Raw genomic sequence first — 25753 nt, forward strand, 5'->3', positions numbered from 1 at the left:
GTTCAATACTTCTTCAAGATTCTGGATAACTAGTGGTGTGGAAAGTAAAGAAGTCACAGGTTGGGACATTTAGACAAGAGTGAATCACACACATGAGGAATGTGTTCATTCTTTTATTGTCCATTGTTTTAACCTGACTGAATACAAGATCAACAAGAGCACTGTACTCCTGGCAATTATTACATATGTTAGAACATGGATTTTGCACTGTAGACAACATTTAACACCAGTCTATGGGGTACTGCATTGCTTTTTATAAAGTTCAAAATAAAGATTTATTTTCAAACAAGTGACTTTGGTTTATTTCATACATTACACTTTTTCTTGCAGAAAAAAATAAAATTGTACAACTGCATAAATATAAAATTCTTCCACCATGAAAATGGTTAAAACATTCATAAAGACACAGCACCAGCATGTGATGCCTCCAGAAAGGAAAAAAGGAAAGTAAAATAAAATGTATAAAGCAAATTAATTAGCCCCGTCACTAGCCAAAGTGATGGGCAGATCCAGATCTCAGACACAGCTTTAGAACATACCGGAGGACAAGGGAAGAGATGTCAAGACAGCATTCAATACAAGCACAACACAACCGATCACCTTTGTGTGTTTTTCTGTAGTGTCACTTAAATTTTAAAGGGCAGTTCCCCCATGACAACCCCCCGCCCCAGCCCCAGGAAAAAGAAAAATCATAAAGACCTAACACCACAGGAAAAGACTATGGAGTATGTTAAAAATGTTCATTGATGGGCCATTATCTTTGAAAGAGCCAACAAAAAAAAAAAAAAAAAAAAAAAAAAAGGAAAAAAAAGTACCATGCCAGTTTTATTCCCGTTGAATATTTACACCTTGGACAGCAAACCTTGCTCACATAAAGTAGAAAACAGATACGATAAAACATGGCTTGAAAAATGACCAGAGTATGCACCTGTAGTACTGTACACTAAATAAAATACACAAGGCAGCAATACTTAGGGGCCAGAAACACTGCTTACTACAAGTCAGTAATGGAATCATAATTTACAGTAAAAATGGGCACGTCCCAAGGCTCAATTTTTCTTTTTCTTTTGTCATTTACAGTAGAATAAATATTTTGTTGCTATTGCTACACTTTAATTTACATTCTAACCTATTAAATGCAGAAAGCTAGTGTAAAGCATATAGATTAAGTGTAGGTCCCATACGTAATGACAGTTTGTTCAAGACTAGTAGGTTTTTGTTTCTGTATCTTTTTAACTTATTAAATGGCTAGTGGGAAAGATTTGTGCTTGTGATCAGCTCTTAACTTCAATTTTTACATCAAAACGTCCCTGAAAACGGTCTTTCTCACTGTACCCAATGTTCTCACCGTACGCCTTACACTCTATGCGAATTTCAGTGTCCATGGTAAGGTTGGTGAACTGTACGGCCAGCAGGGGCTGCAGGTATTTGGGCTGCAGGAGTTTGCCATAGTAGGGATAATACTGCAGAGGAAAACCAGGGTAGTTGCCCAGTCCAAAATACTCCACATTTCCAATTTTTTCCTTATCTTCGTCTCGCTGAAATCCAGAATGAAATGCAATTTTAATGGCTCATATCATAGATCACTATGTGTACTCAAAAACAAGACTCAATCTACAAAGTAGTTTGCAAACTTCTGAGAGAGGAAAGAACATCAACTCGGTCTATTCCATTGCAGCCTTGAGAAATGGTCATATGAAGAGACTATCCTCAATGTGCAAATGGATGGGGAAGCTGAGTCAAGGGACAAACAAGCATTTCTTCAGGCAAGCACAGCCTCCTAGAAACAAGGTCAACAACCCTGCAAGTCAGAAATACCTTGCTGTTGGCCCAGTAGATGATATTCCCAGTGATATTATCTCCAAAGTTTACTATTTGCCTCTCATTTTCTTGTTGAGAAATCAATCTCTATTTCCTTTCTTGGGGCTAGCACTGTTTGGGGACTCCCTTTCATTGTTCTGCCTTTCTCTCTAAACTGTCCATTAGTTTTTAGATCCAAAGGAAACATGCACTAATGGTTAGTCTTTCAATACTTTTTATAGAGAAGCCCAAAACACAAATTTTATGCGACATTAATTTTTTTTTTTTTTAATGTCGGCCCCACATTTTTAATACATGCTGCGAGCCAGAAAGAAATACTTCTGTGAGCTAATTCACCTGTCGGTTCTGTAAGCAAATATTCCAGTGTATTAAATTCAGATATTTGAGTTTCTTATGCCAATGGAGAAACTGACATCAGTCTTATTCTGATTACATCTTTCTTTTCTTTTAAAAAGTTTTACCTAGTATAGCTACAATTCAATCACTGAGACTTCTACTTGAAAGCAATGTTTCTTATATCTTCTATTAAAACTTCACCTGCCACTTAAAACAGTCTCATTCATTTGCCCCTCTTCCCCTGTCCTTCCTCCCACCACCCCAGTAACCCTAAATTTGTCTTTACCTTGCCAGTGCACTGAACGGGAAGGACATATGGGTTATACTTCATCATTGGGTAAGTCTCCAAGGACTCATTCTTGGGAGGCTAAAAATGAAACCCATTATGATCAGTAGATTGTAAATGATTTCTTAAGTTACTGAAAAATAAAACTAGTCTGTAGTCCAAACAAGTACAAACTGGTCACAAAATAACAAAAGACAACAGGATAGCAGAATGAATGACTCCCCTGACCAATTTAAGGTCATGTTTGTGATTTTGTTGAAATGAAAATAAGTGCCCAAGTTTTAGAACCATTACAATTAAGCTGTGATGCAATCCAATACTAAATGGAACTTTTAATAGTCGCCCATTACAAGCTTTGCTTAAAGACACTGAAAACTAAAAGCCGACCCAAAATATAATGTTCTTTATTTACTAAGATTAGATTATATGAGAAAGATGACTGACATTTCTGTTTTTATAAAGCATGGGCTTTCCTCCTGAGTCATGAATAAATAATGCCATCCTTTTCTCTCAAGAATGCCTTCAAGTAAGCTTTCCTTTTTTGTTGTTTTAATCTCCAGTGGGGGAGACTGCCATTTAAGGAGTGTTTCTTAGCAATTTTCTTAGGAAAGTCCAATGTGTGAAACAGGAAGAGATGTCACTGCCTTAAGAGGAAGGGTTGTCTTAAAGGGGTAGGTTCACTGAAAGGACACGGAGTACAGTCTGAACGTTACTGCTGTCGTGAAATATCCAGAGCCTCCTCTCCTATACCTATGGCTCAACTCTACCTCAGAAGTGTGACGAACATAAATTGCTGGAAGACAAATCACTTGCTTACTCAGATCAGCAAGTGAGTCTTGATGTGAGGTGTAACACATACGTAGTCTAATTAAAGTCAGATAAAATATTAGTTCGACATCAGGAAGGAACTACTATTTTTGTACTTCTCTGTGTTGAATGCAAGAAAATGATAATCTAGATTTGACTCTTGGATGTTTCTGCCAGTAATATATTTATCTTCAAAAATATGTAGAGAAAATGCTTACTGATAAAAGAAGTCCCCAGAAGCTATCCTCAAAAGGTGAGGATAGTGAGATGCTGGGGATACTACGATCTCTGAAAAAAAGTAATTTCAAAATAGTTGGAGATCTGGGTGGAGATGATGAATTTAGCCAGTGGCAATGGGTAACCAAATAGAGACCAAAGGAAAAAGGAAAAAAGGACTGAAAAGAAAGAATAGCTGAATTTATCACTGAACCAATTGTCTCTAAAGATGTGGGAAGAGATGACTCACAATAGACTAGACTGCCTCTGTGATGTTCAAATGCCACTCAATGCCTACGATGAGGAATGTCAAAAGCAAGGTATTCAAGAAAGCATGGGATCAGTCTTCTCTCAGCCACACCACACCAATTCCTTTTGCTGCTAAATAGCTGATTGATGTCAGTGAAGTATTCCCTAGCAATATGAATATCAAATACATTATGGCATAGTGGTTCTTGCCGTTTATCTTCCATTATATCCTGTCTATGTGGAAAGAAGCTTAAAATCCTGTTGAGAGGTACATTAATTTCTGCCAGCGATCCATCAACCCAGCCAGCCAGGAAACCATCCATCCCCACCTACTCATTTTTGCCTCTGGTGGCAATAAAGGAGCTTTGATGCATCCTTCAGTTAACAAAACTTTTTATCTCTATGTTGATTTTCTTTTGAAAATATTATTTGTGGGTAACAAGTATTGTAGAAATAAATTAATAGCATTCAGTAGAAAATTAATAAAAGAGCCACTTCAGAAATGAAATGAGTTTGTTCACATAACTCAATATATTGCAGTCAATTTCTATCAAAATTAAAAACAACACTCATAATGGCAATGTTCATATACGGGTGACTGGGGAAAACCCATCAGAAGAAGCCAGGCTTAAGGGAAAAAGGACAGCATTAATTCATGATCTGGAGGAGAGTTTTACAAAAGCAGACAACACCAATAAATTTTCCATTCTTATGAAGAATCGATATAATCTCACCAAATGGCAATTTGCCATTTTTAAATGATCCAGAGTAATGTTTGCCCATTATAAGTTGCGATAATACAAAATCCAATAGCATGGCTAGCAAAGTTCAGCCTAGATGATGTTAAATTTCTACTTTTGCAATAAAATTCAAAAAACAAGTATTTTTTTCTGATTATCAATTTTTTTTGAAATGTTCTTGTGGCTTCAAGAGGACCAAAGACTGTACCTGCAGGTGGTTTAATTTTTTTTTTTAATATGTCTATGGAATTTTGTTAAAAAAATAAAAATAAAAAATAATATTTTAAAATAGTCCATTCTTTACAGAGTAAAATAAAACCCATCTTTTTATTTTGTCTAACCACTAGACCACCAGGGAAAAAAATATCTTTTTCTATTTTTACTTTTAAAGAGTTTATGTTATAGAAAGTGTTATCTGGATACTGAGTAGGAGTATAGGAACAGGGCCACAGACTCACTTCAGAATTTAGCTTTCTCGCAGAATTCTTTTAACTTTAGAAAATTAAATTAATGCCCTAACTACAGGAATTGCAGGCTGCACACAGAAGTTTTTGGTGTTACTCTACTGACTGGGTTTCAAAATCAGCACTGAGTATACTTTAAAACTATCTTACATTGTCTTCTCAAATCAATTCTTAGTGTGAATGACTCATCTAAATTTTGTCATTTAAAATATTACTTGCCTTAGGTTTGAAGCCGAGAACTCGGTTGAGCTTTATAATAATACACGGTTTGCCCTCTTTGTAGCCATAAGTTTCGTCATTTAATCCAGAGCAATTCCCCAGCCACTCAAGCTTGAATCTGCAGACCTTTCGCTCTCCTTGTTCGTGATTAAGGTCTCCTCGTTCTTTGGGTTCGCTGGGCACATCTAAAAATAAAAACACAACTTTTATATTGTACCAGCAATTCCTTTAGCAGTTCTGAGAAAGAAAAAGGAACTTTCTTCCTTGTCATAGTTACCTATTCTGAGTGTGTGCTATTCTGCATTTAATGCATGATCTGAATTAAGCAAGGTCTCCAGAAAAACCATCTCCCATCTCTTCACTCACATTAAAAGACAAGCAATGGCTGGTACATGACCCCACACCAAAGCGACATAGTTCTTGATTAGCATAGGACATCTAGTCTCTGGCAATATTTCCCTTCATTTAAATAATGGATTACTCAGCTATTTAGAAGACTGAAAGGATCATTTACACTGCCAACAGTGGCTTCGCTCAGTAACAGGGATATTATAATCAGAACACAAAAGTACTATCAATAATTTTCAGAACTGGAAGGTTTTTATTTGGTCAGAATTTTCTGGAGCTATGCCCCTAATTAGCATGTTAAACAGTAAAGAAGGAATAGGAAATAACTGGTATTTTCCTTTTCAACCACCATTTAAGGTTCTTTTTTGAGACAGGGTCTCACTCCATGGCCCAAACTGGAGTGCGGCAGCATGATCACGGCCCACTGCAGCCTCAGCCTCCTGGCTCTAAAGATCCTCCCACCTCAGCATACTGAGTGGCTGGGACTACAAGAGCGCGCCACCCTGTGGCTAGTTTTTTAAAAAATTTTGTAGAGATTGTGGTCCTGCTATGTTGCCCAGGCTTTTTTAATTTGAGTTTTTGCCTTTTAAAGCTATGCATCAAGCATTTGCTGAACTGAGAAATTTTCTTCTGGAATTTTTAATTCATTCCTTACATAAATGTCAGAAAAAGACCAAGTGAATACAGAATTCAAAGTTAATGCATAGCATGCTGGAGGAAAATAATGCAAATACCATAATTCATGTATAATTTTTAAGTTCACAAATTAACTATTTTCCCTTCAAATGGCGAAGAGTCTGTTTAGACTATCTCCTGTGAAGTGATTTACCCTGATTATCCCTAGGGCCTTTTAATTACTGCAAAGTAAGATGAAAACCTCATTTAAATTCTAATAAGAAAAATTCAGAGTCAAAATATTTTTAAATTATTATTTCCAAAATAACTTAAAATGGCAATTCACTCCATACTCTGACCAAGTCTCAGTCTGCCTTATAAAGAACTGGAGTTGGTAAATACTTGAATCAGAAGGGCTGATATCACCTATTAAAACTCAGAAAGAGGTTTTATGTTTGTTTTGTTTTTTAACTCTTTTGAGACAGGGTCTCACTAGTACCCAGGCTGGAGTGCTGTGGCATGACCATGGCTTACTGCAGCCTGCCTCCTCCCACCTCAGCCTCCGGAGTAGCTGGGACCACAGGAACACACCACCATACTCAGCTAATTTGTCTTATTTTTTTTTTTATAAGATGGGGTCTCACTGTGTTGCCCAGGCTGGTCTCAAACTCTTGGGCTCAAGCAATTCTTCCTCCTCAGGCTCTCAAAGTGCTGGGATTACATGCACGAGCCACTGCACCCAGTAAGAGTTTTTCTGTGTGTGTGTGTGTGTGTGTGTGTGTGTGTGTGTGTGTGTGTGTAAGGAATGAGAACATGGACTGGAAAATTCACAGTCCAGTTAGTAAGAGGGAGGACATGTATTAATGGTGATTTAATGAAATGCTGTTAACAGCCTCTCTTTACCCTTCATAAGTCATTTCCTTATCCAAAATGACCAGCTGCCCAACACGTATTTCACAGGATCAATAAAAGTATACTGACCATACATCCTCCTTCATGAATGCCAGTGCAGTAACAGCTAATCATATCTAAATATCTTTCTGATGGGTGAAGGCCCTGTGTACTCTTCTATAGGGAGAACTTTTGGGAGGAAGATAAGAAATAAGTAGTTGTACTTCTCAATAGCTGCAAGAGAAAGAAAACCATAATTGTTGTCTTTAGGTCTGAATAGTAAAAATAGTGCCTAGGAGTGTTTTAAAGTAAAGACACCTTTCCAATGCAGAAAACAGTCATAGTTGAGGCTATGCTGTTTTTCATTGTGTCTTTTTTTTTTTTTTTTAGGTGTCTAAATATGGCCAGAGTACAATCTTTCATTATTTCAGGATTATCTCTCAATCATTAAATAAAAGAGGAAAACAAGAATTAATGAAATTTTTTAATTCTTTAAAGAAATAAGGAGAAAGAAAACTAGCCACAAACATCTACGATCAGTCTACTTACTGCCACAATCTTCAAAAATCATCTCTTCCTTCTGGGCTGAATCTTTGTACTTTTCCAGGAACCTAACTATGTTCAGCACATATGCCTCGTAGCTCTTGGGATCATTAGGACGAAAGGCAATTTCAGTCTTCTGGATCTGAGGAATCTGTGTTAATCCTAGACCAGGTAGAGAGAAAAATCAGAGAGAAAATTATTAGTAGGAAGACAGCAACCAAGAGAATTAATTCAAAAGTAGACTTTCCACATTCAGAACATACCTTGCTAACTCCACCTGGCTAAAAAGAAAGGGTCTTGCTGCCCTTATGAAATCACTGCTCTGGCATTTGGATTAGGCAACCCCAAGTACCAATGACTGTGTTTTAATATCACAGATCAGTTAATTTCGCTAGCAATACTTCATGGTAGGCATCACCTCCATTTTGTGAATGAAAACACTGCTTGCACTGAAAGGCTAAGTACCTGGCCCAAGGTTGCATACAAAGTGGTAGAACCGGAATTCCAGCCCAGGTGTGCCATACTCCAAAGCCCATTATGTATCTAGTACCCCAACGTGCAGTTTTTAAAAATGCCCTACTAGTTAACATTGCATGCAGGTGGCTTTACCCTCCCTAACTGTGTGTTAGGGATGGTAAAGGATTGTTAGGATTGTCCCTAACAATCCCTGGGCACAGTGATCTTCTTTTATAATCCTTCTTGTCAGTAGATGTATAACCATTCCAAATTCTCAAGCCTGCCTAATAGAGATATTTATTTGGATCTTTTAACCTCCACTGGATCTTTTAACCTAAACTGGAAGAATTTGGGACATACGTACAGTAACCACAAATGCTTCCCAATCCAAAAGTCTGAGCATGTCAATGGCAGATAAAATTCAAAGTCCATGTTCCTTAGGTGTTACACTCTCTAAAGTTTGTTAGATTTTTGAAAATCCAAAAGCCTCTGCTTTCATGAGACTCCCTAGAGGGATATGTGAACCACACTACACAGCACTACTCAGGAGCAATGGTTGTAAAATCCATCACAACTGCATTTTATTCTAGGACTGCCAAATAAAAAATGCCTGCTTACATTTGAATTTCAGATGAGCAATGAACTTTTTGTTAATAGAAGTTTGTCTCCAATGCTACAAGGGACACACTTACATTAAAATATTATTGTTTATCTAAGGCCAGGCATGGTGGTTCACACCCGTCACCCCAACACTTTGTGAGGCTGAGGTGGGTGGATCACCTGAGGTCCAGCGTTTGAGACCAGCCTGGCCAACATGGTGAAACCCCGTATCTACTAAAAATACAAAAATTTAGCCAGGTGTGGTGGTGCACAACTATAATTCCAGCTATTCAGGAGACTGAGGCAGGAGAATCACTTGAACTCAGGAGGCAGAGGTTGCAGTGAGCCGAGATCGTGCCACTGCACTCCAGCCTGGGTGGCAGAGCGAGATTCTGTCTCAAAAACAAAACAAAACAATATATAGTTTATCTAAAATTCAAACTTAAGTGGACACCCTGTGTTTTTGTTTATTAAATCTGGCAACCCGATTCTAATCCTCACTCCCAGATCTCCCCTCACTGTATAGGGCCCAGAAGGGGGCACCTCATCACAATCCTTGATGAGTGACTCTGCCCTGGCTTCCCACCCTCACCTCCCAGCAGGTCAGGAAAGCACCTATATCACTATCATTTAGGGGCTTGTAAAACATGCAGTCTCACCAGCTCCCCTCCAAGCCTACCAAATCCTAATCTCTAAGAAAGAGATTTGAGAATCTGTTTAACATGCATAAAGAGATATTTAAACACCCTTGGCTGAGAATTACTTCTCTAGGGAATTAGAATCCGAGAGTGACAACTGGGACTCAGATATGAAGACCATGACATTAAACTAAAGTGCAACTGATAACTAGAGTATATTAACTGTTTAGCAGCACTATTTGGAGGGCCTGAGAACCAGGCATCAGTAGGGCTGGACTACATGCTGTAGCTCTTTCTAGTGATTGAGGATGCTTTAAAAGTGGTTACATAATGAGGTAGGCTAGGGGTGGGGGTTGTATAGGATGCTTTTCCACACATGCAGTTCCCTAGAGGAATGGAAGGGATACAGAGGAAGACAAGTAATCACTGGAGTAAGGCACGGTGCCAGGGCAAAGGGCTTTAGGACAGTAACAATCATCTTCAGGCCAGGTGCAGTGCTCGTACCTGTAATCACAGTACTCTGGGAGGCCAAGGTGGAAGGATCGCTTGAGCCCAGGAGTTCAAGACCAGCCCAGGCAACCTATTGAGATCCTATCACAATTAAACAAACAAATCATTCTGAAAAGAGTGATGTGGAGACTGAAAAACTCTTGGGGACAAAAATTACAACAGTGATGGAAATGAATCAAGGGGGAAGTAGCAGAATTTGCTCATAAAAATCTTCAGTTTAAAATAAACACAGGTTACAATTTACAAAATTTTGTAAAAAAAAAAATGCCTACAAGCCATAGAAAATTTTTAGTATTTCTAAAGCAATTTAAATATACCCTGAACAATCTTTTTATATGTTAAAATTGGCACCGTGATCATTTATGATGTAAAGCAGCAGTATGGCAAACAGAAGAGATACCTGCAAAAACAGAGGTGAGCAGAAGCTTCCACAGATAGTTAGTGCTTGAGATAGCAATGGTAAACAGAGTTTCCCAGTGAAATGGCGGATCATTCCTGGTTTGAGTTGCAAATAAGACATTTAAGTCAAGGTGACTTGTTTGGACCTGGGAGAAGTACACAGGCAGGCCCAAAGCCAGAGACTCAACAAAACTCATGAGAATGGGAGAATCCTGGAGTCAGGTGAGAACAGAGCCTTGAGGGATGGTCATGCTGAGGGGCACTGGAAAAGCCAGCCCATAGGCAGCCACAGAGAGAGGCAAAGGTCTGCAGGAACTCCTCCAGGTATTCTGTATCATGTTTGGGGGTCAAGGACAAAAAAGGACTCATGGATACAAGGTTAAACAGTGTTTCCGGGCCTGGGAAAGACAAGGCAGGAGGGTGATGAGTGGCTAGAAGGATGAAGAAGATCAAATGTCAGAAACCAAGGAGAGATCTCATCTACCTTTAGGAAAGGTGGGGTGGGGGTGGGGTGGAGGGGCAGGAAGAACCACAGCCAAGGGACTAAAGGGACATTGGTGTGTTAAGCAATTATGCAAGTAAAGGAGGAGAATGCAGCAAAAGCCAAAACATAAACAAGCCTGATACTGAGATCTGGAGAGTCTCACCCAACAAGCTGGAAGGAGGAGTGACCCTAGAAGGTCATGTTGAGAGTAAATACGGTAGGACCCGGCCTGCAAAGGAGTGTCACAAACACCCTTGTCCTCCCTGGCCTGGCTTCGGGGGCCTCTCCAGTGGTTTACCTCTTACTTTCTGGCTGCCTGCATTCTCTCTTTCAGTGGCTGCTCAAGGTTCCATTATTTTGATATGAGTATGAGGAATGGTGATGTCATTTCTCAGATTCTCCCCCACACACACACACAAAAAAACAAACAGTAAGAGGAGGAGGAGATATTATGCTCAGTGCTTTTCATTCTTTCATGATGTCAAGTCCACAGTCTCCACCATTAACAGTGACCAGGGGACATTATCAGACCTAAAACATTAGCAACTCTCACTCAGTCCCCTGGGCGCTTTACTAACAAAATGATATTGCTAGTGCATTCCCCAGGAGCCTAGGGGTATGACCAAAACTAAGTTCATGTTTACTCACAGACCTGTAACAAACCTTTCCTGTAAGTGCCTCTGTTATCGATCACCCAGGATCTGGCTGGGCATGGTGGCTAATGCTTGTAATCCCAGAACTTTGGGAGGACAAGTTGGGTAGATCACTTGAGACCAGGAGTTCGAGACCAGCCTGGCCAATATGATGAAACCCCACCTGTACTAAAAATACAAAATTAGCCAGGCATGGTAATGCATGCCTGTCATCCTAGCTACTCAGGAGGCTGAGGCACCAGAACCGCTTGAACCAGGAGGCAGAGGCTGCAGTGAGGAGAGATAGCGCCACTGCACTCCAGCCTGAGCAACAGAGTGAGACTGTCTCAAACAAACCAACCAACCAACCAACCAAGAAAATGAAAATCTACATGCAGTGTTTCCACTGGCCCAGAAGAATTATATACACAATTGGCCTTGTGTCGCTCTACATGGGGCAAATAAGAAATAATGAAAACCAAGTAATGGAACCACATCCCTTTCTACCTGAAAGTCCAAATTTTTCAGTAAGCATAGTTCATGATCTAAGCCCAGTCAAGTTTAAAATTACTTTGTGAGAGAAATATAGATGCAGGCTGCTTGAAGAATCTTGACTTTGTTCTTACAGAAGCATCAGAAACTAATGAAACCAAGAATGCAAGGGGTGAAATGGACAGCTAAGCACTGGGTCTTACTTTGGACGCTGTGACTTGCCCAGCTGGACTAGATCTCAGGCCAAAGCCTCTGCCCTGTCCTTCCATTTTAAGTAACACAGAATCTTGGTAGAGAGGCCTGAGGAATGAATGACAGATAAACCCCAGGAAGCTCAGTCATGTCCTATTCTCTTTTGTGAGCTAAGGTTTCCTTCTGAAGTCTGAGGGGTCTTAGACGGTGGTAACCAATATAAACCTTAATGACTATCCTTTTAAGACACGGAACTTTTGATCCAAACGTCACTTCCACTGAAAAAGCAGATGTCCTGGGTTTAGGTCACCCAATCAGCTCACATAAAATTACTACATACATAAACAAACATCCAGGAGGCCACACCACAGTCTAGTGGCTGCCACCTCCTTGGTAGCTCTTCTGCTCTCTTTCCTCAGATTTCTGCAAGGTCTCTCTCTCACTTCATCACCATCTCTGCCTCCTTTCTTTTCTTTATCTAAAGCCTGATGGCCTGCGAACTTCTCCTGGAAAGCACCACAGATCAGCCCCCAGGTCTGGTCTGTTCTGGATAGTCTTAATTAGGACAGTTTTTGATGAGGTCTTCTCCAAACCATCAGAAAAATTCCTCTTCTCAAGTTACTTCTCTAAAGCAACTAGATACTCACAAGAGAAAGATGAAAGACCTTTGAAAGGATGTCCAAATCCTTTAAATCATTTACTTGAGAATTATCAGACTGTTAAGAAGAGATAGAAAGCAATGGGATTGGATTTGGTAACCTCATTACAAATGGTTCCCAACTTACAATGTTTGTTACGATTTTTCAACTATGCAATGGGCTTAACAGGGTTAGTAAATGCATTTTTGATTCAGGATATTTTCGACTTACAATGGGGTATTGGAACATAACCACATCCTAAATCGAAGAGCATCTGTATTTTGATTCTCCAAGCATGACATTCTCCAAGGGCTGCACAAATCTCACCTTGCTGACTGGAGTTCTATGGATCACATTTTCACACTAGACTGGACACTTTCTCTCGACATGTCCCTCTTTCTACTGCCCACTTCTGAAAGTTGTTAGTTACGACTCTGGACAAGGATGAGCTCTGTTTGCAGTGGAAACTCCCAGAGGGCCTAAGACGGCAGAAATACCCAATTGCTGGCGCGCAATTTCAAGTTACATTCTAGGAAACAAATTAACCTTTGGCCTCTCCAGTCTTCTAAACCTGAATTTACATTAACTACCCCAAGCTCTATAGACAGCTTCATTCTGATAAATAATGATATTTGCCTTAAGCTACATATTATTATTTAATAAGGCCACCTGAAGAGGCAGAAATCACAATCTGGGTGTGTAAAATTTTAACATTTGGTTTTCAATGAGTATTTCAACTTTACATAAGATTTGGATTTAAAAAAAATACTTTTGGCCTCCCACTTGCTTTTCAAAGACCCATTTACCTTTCCTTGTTCTCCATCTCTTGAGAAATAAGGAAGATCCCATGTTTGGCTTTAGTAAGTGTTAACAGCACAAGAGGGAAAAGATGTGAGGGAATAATTTTGTTTCTAATCAGGTTTATGATGTAACAAGTTCATCATTTCTCACTCCACATGTGAGTTTAAAGTATTTAAACTAGAATGCAGCCATTTCAATCTTGTAACAGTTATTCAAATACACGGCTGCTTGCACCTGTCATTTAATACATCCGATGAATCACTAGATCAAATCTCTAACTAGGAATCATTTCCCATAGAAACCTCCAGGAAGGTACCCATACGACTGAGAAGGGCACAGGAGGCAAAGAAACACTTTTAAATGTAGCTGCACACAAAACACACATATCATGTACCTCCTACACATTTCCTGTACATTTCAAGTTAAAAAGTAATTTCCAATTTAAAAAAATACCGAGGCGTATGAATTCATACACACACTCATATATAGACACATAGACACATACACACGCATGAATACACACTGCATGCATCATATATATGATAGAAACTTCTCCTTCAAGTGCCATTCTGTAAGACCTAAGATATTTCTGGATTTTCTTTTTTTTTTTATTTTACATCTGTGAGTTGGTATCAACGTACCTAGCAAAATAAGGAGAGAGGCACAGGAAAAAGGGTGCCTTTGCACTTTCTGTAACTAGCTGCCTTTGACTCACCTTCTGCCTCTGGCTCCGCCTTAAACTCAGGCTCTGAGATTAGCTAGGAATAAATCTCCCTGCCTGCAGGCAGGGCCACAGTCACACCCTCCCCATACCCAGAATCTGCTCCCTTTACAAAATCTTAGAAAGTTGAATCTCTGGATTATCTGGATGTTTACTAACACTCAGGGTACAGAAATCATTGCTCCTGTCTCAGCTAAATGCCATAACCTCTGAGGCCCTTCTCTGATCCGTCTTCTTCTTCCTGTGGTTGTAGATTTACTTTCAGGAAAGCAGAAGAGTTATTTAGTTCGGATAATTCTTTAAAAGTGCATATTCCAGAGGAGCAAATCCTTGGTATGTATTTTGTATAGCTCGTAATTGTGCTTATTCTCAACACAATAAAGGAAAGGTGCCACTTTTATAAAGGAACAACATAAATCGATGAATCCTAGTATTTTACATTAATTACACTCAAAGCCAAACTGAAGAACAAGTACATACAGTATATTTGACTTATCTAAATATAAAACCCAACAGTTGTTAAGTAATATCCTGAAATAAGACACTGTATTCTACATGACATTTGATAAGATCTACTCATGCATGTATGCCGAGAAAAAGCTACTGGATGATACATCCCTGTTCCCTTCATCTCCCCAGCTTCTCACTTGTCTTGGCTGCATCAGACAGACCAGCTGGTCATCAGATCACTAGCATGAAGGCACTGACCAACAGCTCAGAACAACAGTCCAATAACCCCATAAGATTTTATGATACACGTGAACCCATTAGGCTGCTTCTATGACCCTTGGGTGAATGCAGCAAAAAATTATTAAATGAAGCTTCACAGATCCAGCATTTTTTTTTTCACTCTCACTCCCACAGATTTGTTACCTGGTCCTACTTAGCAGGTCTCTGTTCCGCTTACTCATCATACAGTGGGCATACAGAGTAAGATCTGTTTTTCTGTGGCTCCAAGTAAATCATTAGGTTTCCTGTGTACCCAAGATATGACTTACTGTTGTACCCTTGTCTTTAGAAATAAAGAAATCACTACTTGGGTAGCTGAGTTGTTGAAGCCAAACACAGTTCCCCCCACAAATCCTTTGCCTAGTTCATAAGGTTGGGGAGTAGCTTTTGGACATCTACTGCCAACAATGCTAACTCATCTACAGCCTCAAATTCTGGGGCCAGGTAGACAGGATCCATTTGAGGGTGGGAAGAGAGAAGGAGAGGGAAAGTGAGAGGCAGTGGGGTGTAGACAGATACATCGTGTCAGCTGACAGATTACAAAGCAGCATTCTAATTGGAAACACCTTACTGGCACTTTGCACTAACAATCCCCTCCTAAGTATATGGAAGCCAAATATTTTTAATTTTCTCTTTGAAATGTGAGTGAGAGACAGTAATACAAGTATGAGGTAGTTGGCGGGGGAAATTATTCTGAGACTGACATAATGACTTCTCAGGAATTTTACTTAATCAAGCTGAGATTTGAATAATAATGGCTTGAATTCTCATGGGTTTTTTGTTTATTTGTTGTTTTTTTGAGATGAGAGTCTTGCTCCACAGGCTGGAGTCCAGTGGCAGGATCTTGGCTCACTGCAACCTCCACCCCCGGGGTTCAAGCGACTCTCCTGTCTCAGCCTCCGAGTAGCTGAGATTACAAGTGCCTGCCATCATGCCCAGCTAAGTTTTGTATTTTTAGTAGAGACAGGGTTTCGCCATGTTGGCCAGGCCAGTCTTGAAATGCTGACCTCAGGTGATCTGCCCACTTCAGCCTCCCAAAGTGCTGGGATTACAAGCAGGAGCCACTGCGCCAGGCCCCTAATGGGTTTTAAGATTAGATATTTCCTCCTCACAATCAAGATGAAACTGAAACTGCTGGTGGTGCCAGTATGGTCGGCTGGTCTGCATCCACCCCACTTCTCCTGCCCAATTCCAGTTACCAACAAGCCAAGAATATGACCTTTGAAAATGTGTCTGCTAGCGCTGAGCCATCTATACTGCAGAGCTAAACAAAAAACCACCCACAACCTGAAAAGAAAACACAGCAGCATACATTCATACCTGCCTGCCAGGAAGCAAGCCAGCTGGGAATCTCCCGGACCCACCGATTGCCACACAGTGACCTTCATTTCATTCCACTGTTGCTAAGTGAGCCTGCGGTGGGGGAAGGGCAGCGGCGGAGGTGAAGAAGAGACTTTTCCATTACACCATTATAGGCAGGCAGCAAGGCAAGCAGGGTCAAATCAGGGACAGGGCTTGGTGAGCCTGAGTGTGTGTATTCATGAGCGTGTATGTGTGTGCGCGTGCCATGTGTGCATATCCATGCGCATGCGTGTGTGTGCGTGCCTGTGCCTGCTCAGCCCTCTGAGCACAGCTAATTGCTGTGGCTCTCCCCAGATCCAACTGCATCAACAGATGAGAAGCGAGGCTGCAGACCAGCAATGCAGAACTGCCTAAGAGGGTCTCCTCTGGAGAAAAGCTTGGCAGGGGCTAACCCAACCAGCGTGGGTTCCTTAAAGGGAGAGATTGCGCAACAAATACAATGCCATTTAAATTTACTGTAAAATTTTTAAAAACATGTTTCCCAAATGTCTCTTAAACATTTTCATGGAAAGCTAAGGTTTTACTGACTCCATGAAAATGTAAGTGTGCAAAGCATCTCTATCATATCACTCAAAGCTCACAGAGCCTGGAAATTCAGCATCCAAAAAGAAGAAATTGCTGCTTCTGGTAGAGAGATAGGGCTATAAAAACAGAGGTTGGGCTGGGTGTGGTGGCTCATGCCTGTATTTGAGGTCAGAAGTTCAAGACCAACCTGGCCAACATGGGGGTCTCCACTAAAAATACAAAAATTAGCCAGGCATGGTGGCATAAAACCTGTAGTCCCAGATACTCAGGAGGCTGAGGCAGGAGAATTGCTTGAACCCAGGGGGTGCAGGTCGCAATGAGCTGAGATTGTACCACTGCACTGCAGCCTGGGAACAGAGCAAGACTCCCTCTCAACAACAAAAAACAGAAGTTGCTTTCAACAGCCACCCTACATTTAATACCATTGGTTTTGCCACCATTAAGTACAATTTGCTTTACGTACGTTTATCGTCTCATTTAGTTCTCACAGATTATATGAGTCTCCCTTTTTTTTTTCTTACTAGGAGACTTTTAAAAAATTTTTGTGTGTAGATATAGGGTCTTGCTCTGTTGCCCAGGTTGGTCTTGAATGCCTGGCTTCAAAGGATCTTCCTCCTCAGTCTCCCAAAATGCTGGGATTACAGGCATGAGCTACCACATCCAGCTGCAACAAGAGTTTGTAAAGAATATCACATGCATTAAACAGCCACCATTGCTCAGGGCCAACAAGCTGTATACATTCACCATTTTTTCTTAAATTTCACTTCCATTCTGTAGTTCAGTCCTTCCTCTGAGATTTCATGTTTGGCCTCTCGGCTTATCCAATATTATCGGCATACAGGCCCAAATACACTCACTGCACAATTGCCACTGCTTAATATGGCCACATTCACACGTTATTTAGAAGAAACCCAATTACAAGGTATTCTGGTGTACAAAGGGCAGTCAATACCCAGTCAGGTTGGATTTGCGTTCATGCCTCAAATTCAGCTGATAATGTTATTAGTAAGTCTTTACATCTTTAAATCATATACAAACTTTCACACCCACGAGGTGTATATAACTTAAATTTACAATTTTCTCTCTTTAACCAACATGAAAATGGAGGCTTTAAAGGTACTAATATGAAGTCAAAAAATTGTCCAGGTATTCTTAAGCACATCTGTGTAGTCTACATACTTAAGGAGTTGGTTATTTCCTAAGCAAAATACAAATTTCTAACATCTATTCTGAAAAATGCCAAGGAGCGTCCAGTTAAAACTCTTCAGGCAACACAGGGCCATCAGAGTGGCCCAGGGGATGCACTTTGCGGCAGCAGCGGGGACTCTGCTGGCCTGCCCTGCTCAAGGTTACCATCATTTTCATATGAATGTCCCTTGGGAAAGGCACCAAAAAACCCCACAGGGTAAGGCAGGTGAAGAGGAGGGGCCTGGACTAGACTCTCCTGAAAGGTGATGGGGGAAGGGATGAGGAAAAGAAGGGTCAAAAGAATAGGGAAGATGGAGGACTGAGGACTTTTCCTATGACTCAGACCAGAGGACAGGAATGCATTTTTCCAAGATGAGCCACCAGCATTCCTTTGGATAAGTCAAAGTTTGTCAGGTCAGTCCAACTTCTGTGAGCACACTAAATATAGGTACTAAGAACATGTCTTTTAGGAAGGGGATGGAAGGAAGGGGAGGGAGGCAGGGTGGGAGGTAGTTGGAAAGGACAGAGCACTTCAGCCAGTTACAGGCAAGGTCATTTCCAAGTCCTTACTTACAAGGTCAGGCACTTTGGCTATTTCTTTTACAAAGTGAAATTTTCCTTTCTGCAAAGAGTACGAAGAGAATTTTTGGTTTTATTAAAGGCTGACCCCTCAGAGTTTATATAGTCAAGGACCATTTTTTTAAAATCTTGAAAATTAAAGAAAATATTTGACTTTGTAGTCATATTTGGCTTTGAGTATAAGAATTCTAAAATAGAAGGCCAGGCACGGTGGCTCACGCTCATACCTCCCAGCACTCTGGGAGGCCGAAGTAGGTGGATCACCTGAGGTCAGGAGTTCGAGACAAGGCTGGCCAACATGGCGAAACTCCATCTCCACTAAAAATACAAAAATTTGCCAGGCGTGGTGGCGCATGCCTGTAATATCAGCTACTTGGGAGACTGAGGCAGGAGAATCGCTCGAACCAAGGAAGCTGAGATCATGCCACAGCCTGCGTGACAGAGCAAGACTATACCTCAAAAAAAAAAAAAAAAAAAAGAATTATAAAATAGCATCATGATGGAATAGCTTTTAAATGGCAAAACAAAGAACAAAAACAAATAAAAGATCTGCATCAATTAAAATTACTACTACTAATGGTACCATAAAAGTTCTAGTAGAAGGAGACATGAAAAGACACCATGCTTCCCTATCACCAAAGCTGACATAAAACATGTTTCAGCTTCTCTGCGTACTTCAGAATTCTTGCTTCGACCTTTCCTCAGACCCACCTCTTATGGAAAACAGTTGCTGGAAACTGGATTATTAAGCAGGTTTAACTCATGTTATTTACTTACGTGATATTTTTTTTTTCCCTCTTCCCCAATCTCCCAGATCTAAATTTACCTGGAAATGTTTTGAGTTTTTCTTATAGTGGAGAACTATGTGACTTAGGGCTACACGACAATGCTTGCCACCTCTGTATTCTGAAAATCTTCCTCTGTGAATCCTTCCCACACTTGAGGTAGGCATGAGAAGTCTGTGGCAGGCAGCGGCCCTTGATCTAGGCTGCTCGGGGCCATGCAGACCATCTGAAGATTTTCACCTAAATACAGCTGTTACTAAACCTTTGCCAAGGGAAAGCAGAGAAGGGACAAGTCATTGCCACCCTTCAGCAGCAGCCTCAAGGTCATTCATAAGTGAGAACCCGGAAGTTATGCAACACTCTCTCTCTAGGTCCTCCAGACAAGGATTTTTACAACAGTTAGATGGTAAATTCACTTTTGTGGCTGTTCCACTGCCTTGTCCTGTTCAGCATCAGGTATGATGGTGGTGGGCCTTTCATGGCGTTTCCTGACTGGTGGTGGACATGTATAGCTGTACACTGATGGCACCCAAATCACAGCAGGGATGCATGTGTCCGGTTGCATTTTCTTATGATAATCTTTTTCTTCACCCAAGTTTTTAAGAGCTAACGGAGACAGTTAATTAAACTACAAAATGGGATCAGAAAGCTGGCAAATGAGATGCTTATTGAACCAATGGGTATAAACATTGAGTAGTGAAAGAGAGAATGACTTTGCTCAAGGTCAAACTGCAGATTAACAGCAGGTGGGATAACAGACCCCTAAAGTTATAGCTCCTCTCCCTGTGAGTAGCTGCCCATTCCACAGCTTATCATCTCTAAAAATAAGTTAACCTTTTAAAACAGGAGCCCAAGCAAATTTTTAAAAAGGATTTATCTGAATCATAGTCCCCCTTCAAGAAGTAAAAATATCTGTTAAGAGTTGAAAAGGTCTGGAAAGAATCCCACTAATCAAACCCTAGAATATGAAAGATGAGAAGACTGGGGCCCCTCATCTGAACTCAATGTGTTCAGTCACATAGCTGGTGGGTAGCAGGCTGGGCCAAGCACCAGGACTCTTCACTCTCACGCTAGAACTGTGCAAATAAGATGTCTGCAACCCCTGGGAGCTCAGCCTGCAATGCAGGTAGGACATCTGGCTGCAGCCGAGAGACGTTTCTCTTTTTCCTTTTCATGGTTGGTTTAAAACTACATTACAGAGTAATTTTCCAAAGAATTTTTTCTCAACAGAAAAAGTGACACTTATGCAATCTCTGAAGGAACTGAAGCTATTCATGTTGATTTTACCTGGTGGGGCCACTCGGTCCTGATATGTGGGCTTAAGTTCACTGATGGTGAGAAGCATCACTTGGATGGTTCCGATGAAGATGCCAGCCAGGCAGCCATAAAATATTACGTAGAATAGAAGGATCTTAACTGCAAGGAGAATAGAAACAAAAAGCTGTGATGCAGTCACATGCTCGGAATGAAAGTTTAATCTTCCCATGGATGAACAAACTTCCTTCCTGGTCTCCCCCTCTCCCCAGCCCCCCGCATGGTTTTTTTCCTTCTCCAGTGTCAAGTGAGGGCACCTCACCCCCATTGACACAGGGTAAAAATCGAGAGGCTGGGCAGCCCTCCACTTACAGTGTGTATGGGAGGTGGTTAAGGGTAGGAGGAATGTTCAGCTAGAGTTAGGATCCTTATATTTTTTAATTCCCTAAATTAAAAACAAAGTATCCATATTTTTTATTCTCAAAATTATTAAAAAAAAAATAAAGATCACCATAAAATCTAGAGCTATGTTTGGATGCTTACGCAATGAATTTAAAATATGACAATATACTCCCTTAGAGGCCTGTGTTTTCTTTGCTGTATATCCCTTGACATTTAAATACTACAATCCAAGCTCTGCTGCTTCTCCAAATGCTCAGATGCCCGAGGGTTATTTTGCTGTGGCAGAGCAATGAAGGCTGAGAAACCCAGTGATGTATTCTCCCGTCCTTTCCTCACCCTGCCTTTGGTTTGTATTACTAAGCACAGTCTTTCCCCTCGGAGGACAAGACAAGGGAAAAAAGAAGAAAATTTGTATAGCGGAAATGACCAGCACATTTTAATTTCATCTTCTGACTGGAACCAGAATAATGACTGACTTGTTGGGCTGCATTTTCTTTTTCCCATAGTTAACAAGATAACAGGATGGAGGCTGAAATAGCTGCAAAAGCAAAACACAACTGGACACAAAGATGGGAATGAGGGTGGCTATCAGTTACTGGTTTATACGGATTATCTCCCTGATTAGCTGAGTAGTAACAGGCTGTACTAGGCATTGCCTGGTAGCCCTGCGCCAGCCAAACAACTCAATGTGAATGCAAAACAGGGAGCAAGTGAGCTGTAAGGCTAAAGAGTCAGAAACATGACTGCACAAAAGAGCCTTAGGTTACTGCTAAAAAGGTCCAGATCTCATGCATTAAATGCCAGGGTACTTAAGGAAAAGCCACTGAAAAACAGTATCATGGAAAAGAAGTCTCTGTGGTAAGAGGAGGCCAGGGAGGGAGTGGGTACACAATTGCAGGAATTAGCCTTATTGCCCACTCCCTGCATTTGAAAGCCCAACTTTCCTATCAGGCACTAAATAGTTAAGGGAAAATCAGGCTACAGGGCTGTTAAAACAAACAAAACGCCCAAAACCCCACCAAAATGCTTAATCATAATCCTTTTTCTCCTCTATCAAAAGCAAAGAACAAAGAAAAAGGCAACAACAAGAAGCAAAGATAAGGAAGAAACAAAAGCTGGTGTAATCCAGACCTACAGCGCTCAACTCAATCACTCCCTCCCTGCAGGACAAGGGTTAAGTGCTGCATTCCGTATCCAAGCAGCAGTAGGCAAATGGCAATGCTGTGACGTCAAGAGATCTGGAAAATTTTTCCAGTGAATGCTCCTAAGAGGTGCAAGAGTTGGTGTAACAGTCAGCAAGACAGCTGTTGTAGCCTTGATTCAAGTTTCCTCTCGTTGTCCCCCACCCGCACCTCATCTTGGTGCTCTTAGCTTACCGACATGTGCCCCTTCGAACAACTGGAACGCCTACCTCTACATTCCCTGGACTCCAGATACCTAATTCTAACAACATAGGAGGGCACATAACTGATGCTACAGTTTAAAATATAAATAGAGCAATGGAAAAATAAGTCGTTTTGCAAGTATGCCGATTAAGCTCAGAAACATACAGGCTTTCCATTCTACCCACACAATATCCTAAGAAAAGTGAAGAATTTTCCTTTTTTGCTCTGACCTGTTACTTGATAAAATCTCCCTAGTTACTGCCATGAGGTCACTGGGAAAGAGTGGAGCATTCTGGACTAGATGGGCCTATGCAGTGGCTCACCCAGACACAGGCCACCAGGGGCTACCCAAAAACAAGGCTAGATAAGTCACACCAACTAGCCGGGGTGGCACTATGAGGGGAGTGGGCAGGCTTTAGAGGCTTCTCCTTTCATGCAATTTTTCTTACTTTAAAAAAAAAGCAACACAGAGGTTTTTTTGGGGAAAAAAAAAAAGTTTGTACCCTTCAAAGGGTCACAGGCAGGCATCTAGGCCTAGCTATAAATATAAAAAGCTACCAATGTCTCTATTAACCTAATAAAAAGGTGGAAAGCACAAAGTGATGTGCACGCTGTGATTTCTCCAGCAGGTGACAGGCGAGTCTCCTTCGTCCATCTTGGTGAAAATCTACCTAGAAGCAAAACCGAGCCAAGGGCATCCTGTCCTCGCCCCAAGGGCATCCATGCTGGGCCCAGTGCTGGAAAAGGGGCATTTTCTCTGTAAGAGCCGGTAATTGCTGCCACCTTCTCTATCTAAGAGAGGCTCTGACAGTTCTTACATTGCCAGAAAGAGGCAGACATATTAGCACAAAACAAAAAGGTTTTTTTTCAGCCCTGTACCTGTACCATGGAACATGGAAGGGAAGAGGAGGCAAGCACAGCAGCCCTCGGGTCTACATTCACAAATCAGCATACTGATAGCTTGCTGGATAGGATATCAAGACATAAATATTGACACACACGGTCTCTCTCTCTCTCATGGAGGTGCTGCCCATTAAATGTCGGCTTAAAGAATGAGTCAGTCCATACTGCCTTACTCTCTAAAGCAAATATTATTCTAAGAAGCATGAAATTGGAATGAGGAAAGATATACATTTCATGAAGGGGAAAAGGACAGGAAGGAAAATTTCACAATGTCCCTAGAGTCAATGCAGCCCCTGCCCCGTGACGCAGCAGGGTCAGACCACCAGCTAAGGAAGCCCCAGCTAACCTGGGAAGAAGGGTGCCCATACCGCAGTGCACCTCCCAGGCCTCCCTCAAGTTACAAGGAGTTGCCAGGAAGCTATCTACACACACTCCACAGTTCTTCAGGTTTTCCTTTCCACATTAAGAAAACACAGGAAACTACCTTTATGTCTCAGACACTATGACAATAATCTCCATGAAAAACAGTCTGCCCAAAACAAAACAAAATATTTTTTAAAAAGCTAAAACCCATTATAGAGGTACATTTTTCATGGCTCAGGGATACCTATGCTTCCCAGTAACACCTTTAGAAAGAGGCTTCACCTTGACTAACCTTGAAATGTGATGCATTATTAACCCTTTACTTTTCAATCAAGAGACACTCACAGGCTGCCTTTTTTTTCTTTACAAAAATTCATATATTCCAGCTTCTTCCATTTCAAAATGTCAGCTAAGCACTCTTTCCCTGACTCATTCTCCTGCCGATTCCCACAGATCCTCTCAACCAAGAACACCAATCGGCCTCTGCTGGGGACTTCGTGAATGACTGCAGTGGTGGTGCTAGCGGTGTTGGCGATAGTCATGATGATCATGATGATGATGATGATGATGCTGGAGGAGCAGGGGGCAGTGATGCAGCAGGGGGAGTTCCCTCCCTCCCTCCCTCCCTCCCTCGCTCACACAGTCACGACTCTTACAGATTCGCCTACAACTCTGCCCTTCAAAATGACCTTTTTCAAAAAAAAAAAAAAAAAAAAAAAGTCACCCTTCCGGAGTAGAGGCTGAAAACAAGGAATCTAATTTTTTATGGGAAACGTCCATCCAACCAAGCAACAGGATGCACAAAATATTTTAAGATGAGATGTTTCTGCATTTATATTAGACTAGCCTTCACCATAATCAACCCAAGCTACTGACTGATCCACATCTGTGTGGGTAGACCTTGAAAACAACCAGGTTTCGGGCCAAGGCTAAGAACTGGAGTCCTGACATGAAGCTCGCTGAGCCATTTCTGGGTGGTGATGACTCCAGGGGAGGTCACGGAGGGAAACCCTTAGCCATCGCTGTGAAATACTGCAGTGTGGATGGATTCCTCTCCACCCTTCCCTTTCCCCTCTCTTTTGAGGTACGTATTTAGACTAGAAGAAAGATGCTGTAACACACAACCTCGCCTGCATTAGATCCCATTGCCTCTTGAGGTTCTCACGACCCCAGATCTCATTTCTTTAAGGACTCAGGACACAGGAGAGACAGATGGAGTCTCGCAGAGCCTGGCCATTCCCAGGAGGAAAGGGCTCCACCGAGGCACGGTAGGAAAGACTGCAAATTACCAAGCCAAGATCGCTACTATACGCATAACCTTCTGCCTGTCGGGTTCCAGCCCCGACCCCGCGCCCCATTATGGGGAGTCCGAATTTCCGCACAGGATGGCAAGGCCAGGCCGGCGCGACCGAGCAGCGCCCACCACCCTCGCCCCCTCCACCCCGGCCAGCGCGGCGGGTGCGGAACCGGCCGCGGAGCCTGCGCAGGGGATGCGCCGCCCGGGAAAGACCCGACGCGGCGGCCGGGAGCTGCGGACCCCGTACTTACACCAGCTGCCACCGGTCCTGCCCAAAAACTCCTTCTTCTCTGAGTTCCAGATGAATTTCTTCCAACTGCCCTCCTCCTTGGCTTTCCCGCGGGCCATGGCGACGGCGGGTCGGCAGCTGCCGCGGTCCGGAGGGTGGGTGGCTGCGGCGCGCGCCCTGGCGTCCTCTGCGCCGCTCCGCGTCTCCGGCCTGGCTCTCCGCAGGCAGGACGCGCCGCGGCCGCTGCGGCTCTCGGAGTGCGAGACGCGCGACGGAGGAGCCGAGGCAGGAGCGGGAGGAGGCGGCGGCGGCGGCGGCGGCGGCGGCGGCGGCGGGGGGCGGGGGCGGAGGGAGGGACGGCGCAGGCCGCGCGGCTCCGAGCCCCGCACCTATTGGTGGGCGCGCGGCCGCTCGCGGGCTTTCTTTGGTCTGCCGGGCGCTCTTCTAGCCCTTGGGGGCTCGGGGGCTCCGCGAACCCGCAGCTGCGCTCCCGCTGCCGCTGGGGACGTGTGCTGAGCTCCCGCCTCCCGTGACCGCTGCAGAGACAGGCCAGGGAGAGGAGAGTCAGAGAGAAGGACGGACAAGCGGACTGCGGGCCGGCATCGGCACGCCCGCCACCAGCCGAGGAATTGGCTGAGGGTGCCCGCCCTACCT

The 25753-nt window shown here is 42.3% G+C and overlaps 2 protein-coding genes across 3 annotated transcripts in view; one reads left to right on the plus strand and one right to left on the minus strand.

The window, feature by feature from the left end:
• Positions 1 to 752, plus strand: part of NME7 (NME/NM23 family member 7) — a 148847-nt gene extending 148095 nt beyond the window's left edge. For both annotated transcript variants that reach the window (XM_003928103.4, XM_003928104.4), the window contains exon 12: positions 1 to 752. In XM_003928103.4, the coding sequence (XP_003928152.1) occupies positions 1 to 33 (33 nt within the window). In that variant the 3' untranslated portion in view covers positions 34 to 752.
• Positions 98 to 25741, minus strand: ATP1B1 (ATPase Na+/K+ transporting subunit beta 1). The gene is made up of 6 exons (XM_003928105.4): positions 25122 to 25741; positions 20554 to 20682; positions 7542 to 7697; positions 5139 to 5323; positions 2444 to 2524; positions 98 to 1538 (listed from the first exon to the last, which is right to left on the minus strand). The coding sequence occupies exons 1-6, from the start codon at positions 25216 to 25218 to the stop codon at positions 1275 to 1277; spliced, it is 912 nt and encodes a 303-aa protein (XP_003928154.1). The 5' UTR covers positions 25219 to 25741; the 3' UTR covers positions 98 to 1274.
• Between the last annotated feature and the right edge of the window lie 12 nt (positions 25742 to 25753).

This window comes from Saimiri boliviensis, chromosome 19 (assembly GCF_048565385.1).
Source record: "Saimiri boliviensis isolate mSaiBol1 chromosome 19, mSaiBol1.pri, whole genome shotgun sequence".
Taxonomy (NCBI): domain Eukaryota; kingdom Metazoa; phylum Chordata; class Mammalia; order Primates; family Cebidae; genus Saimiri; species Saimiri boliviensis.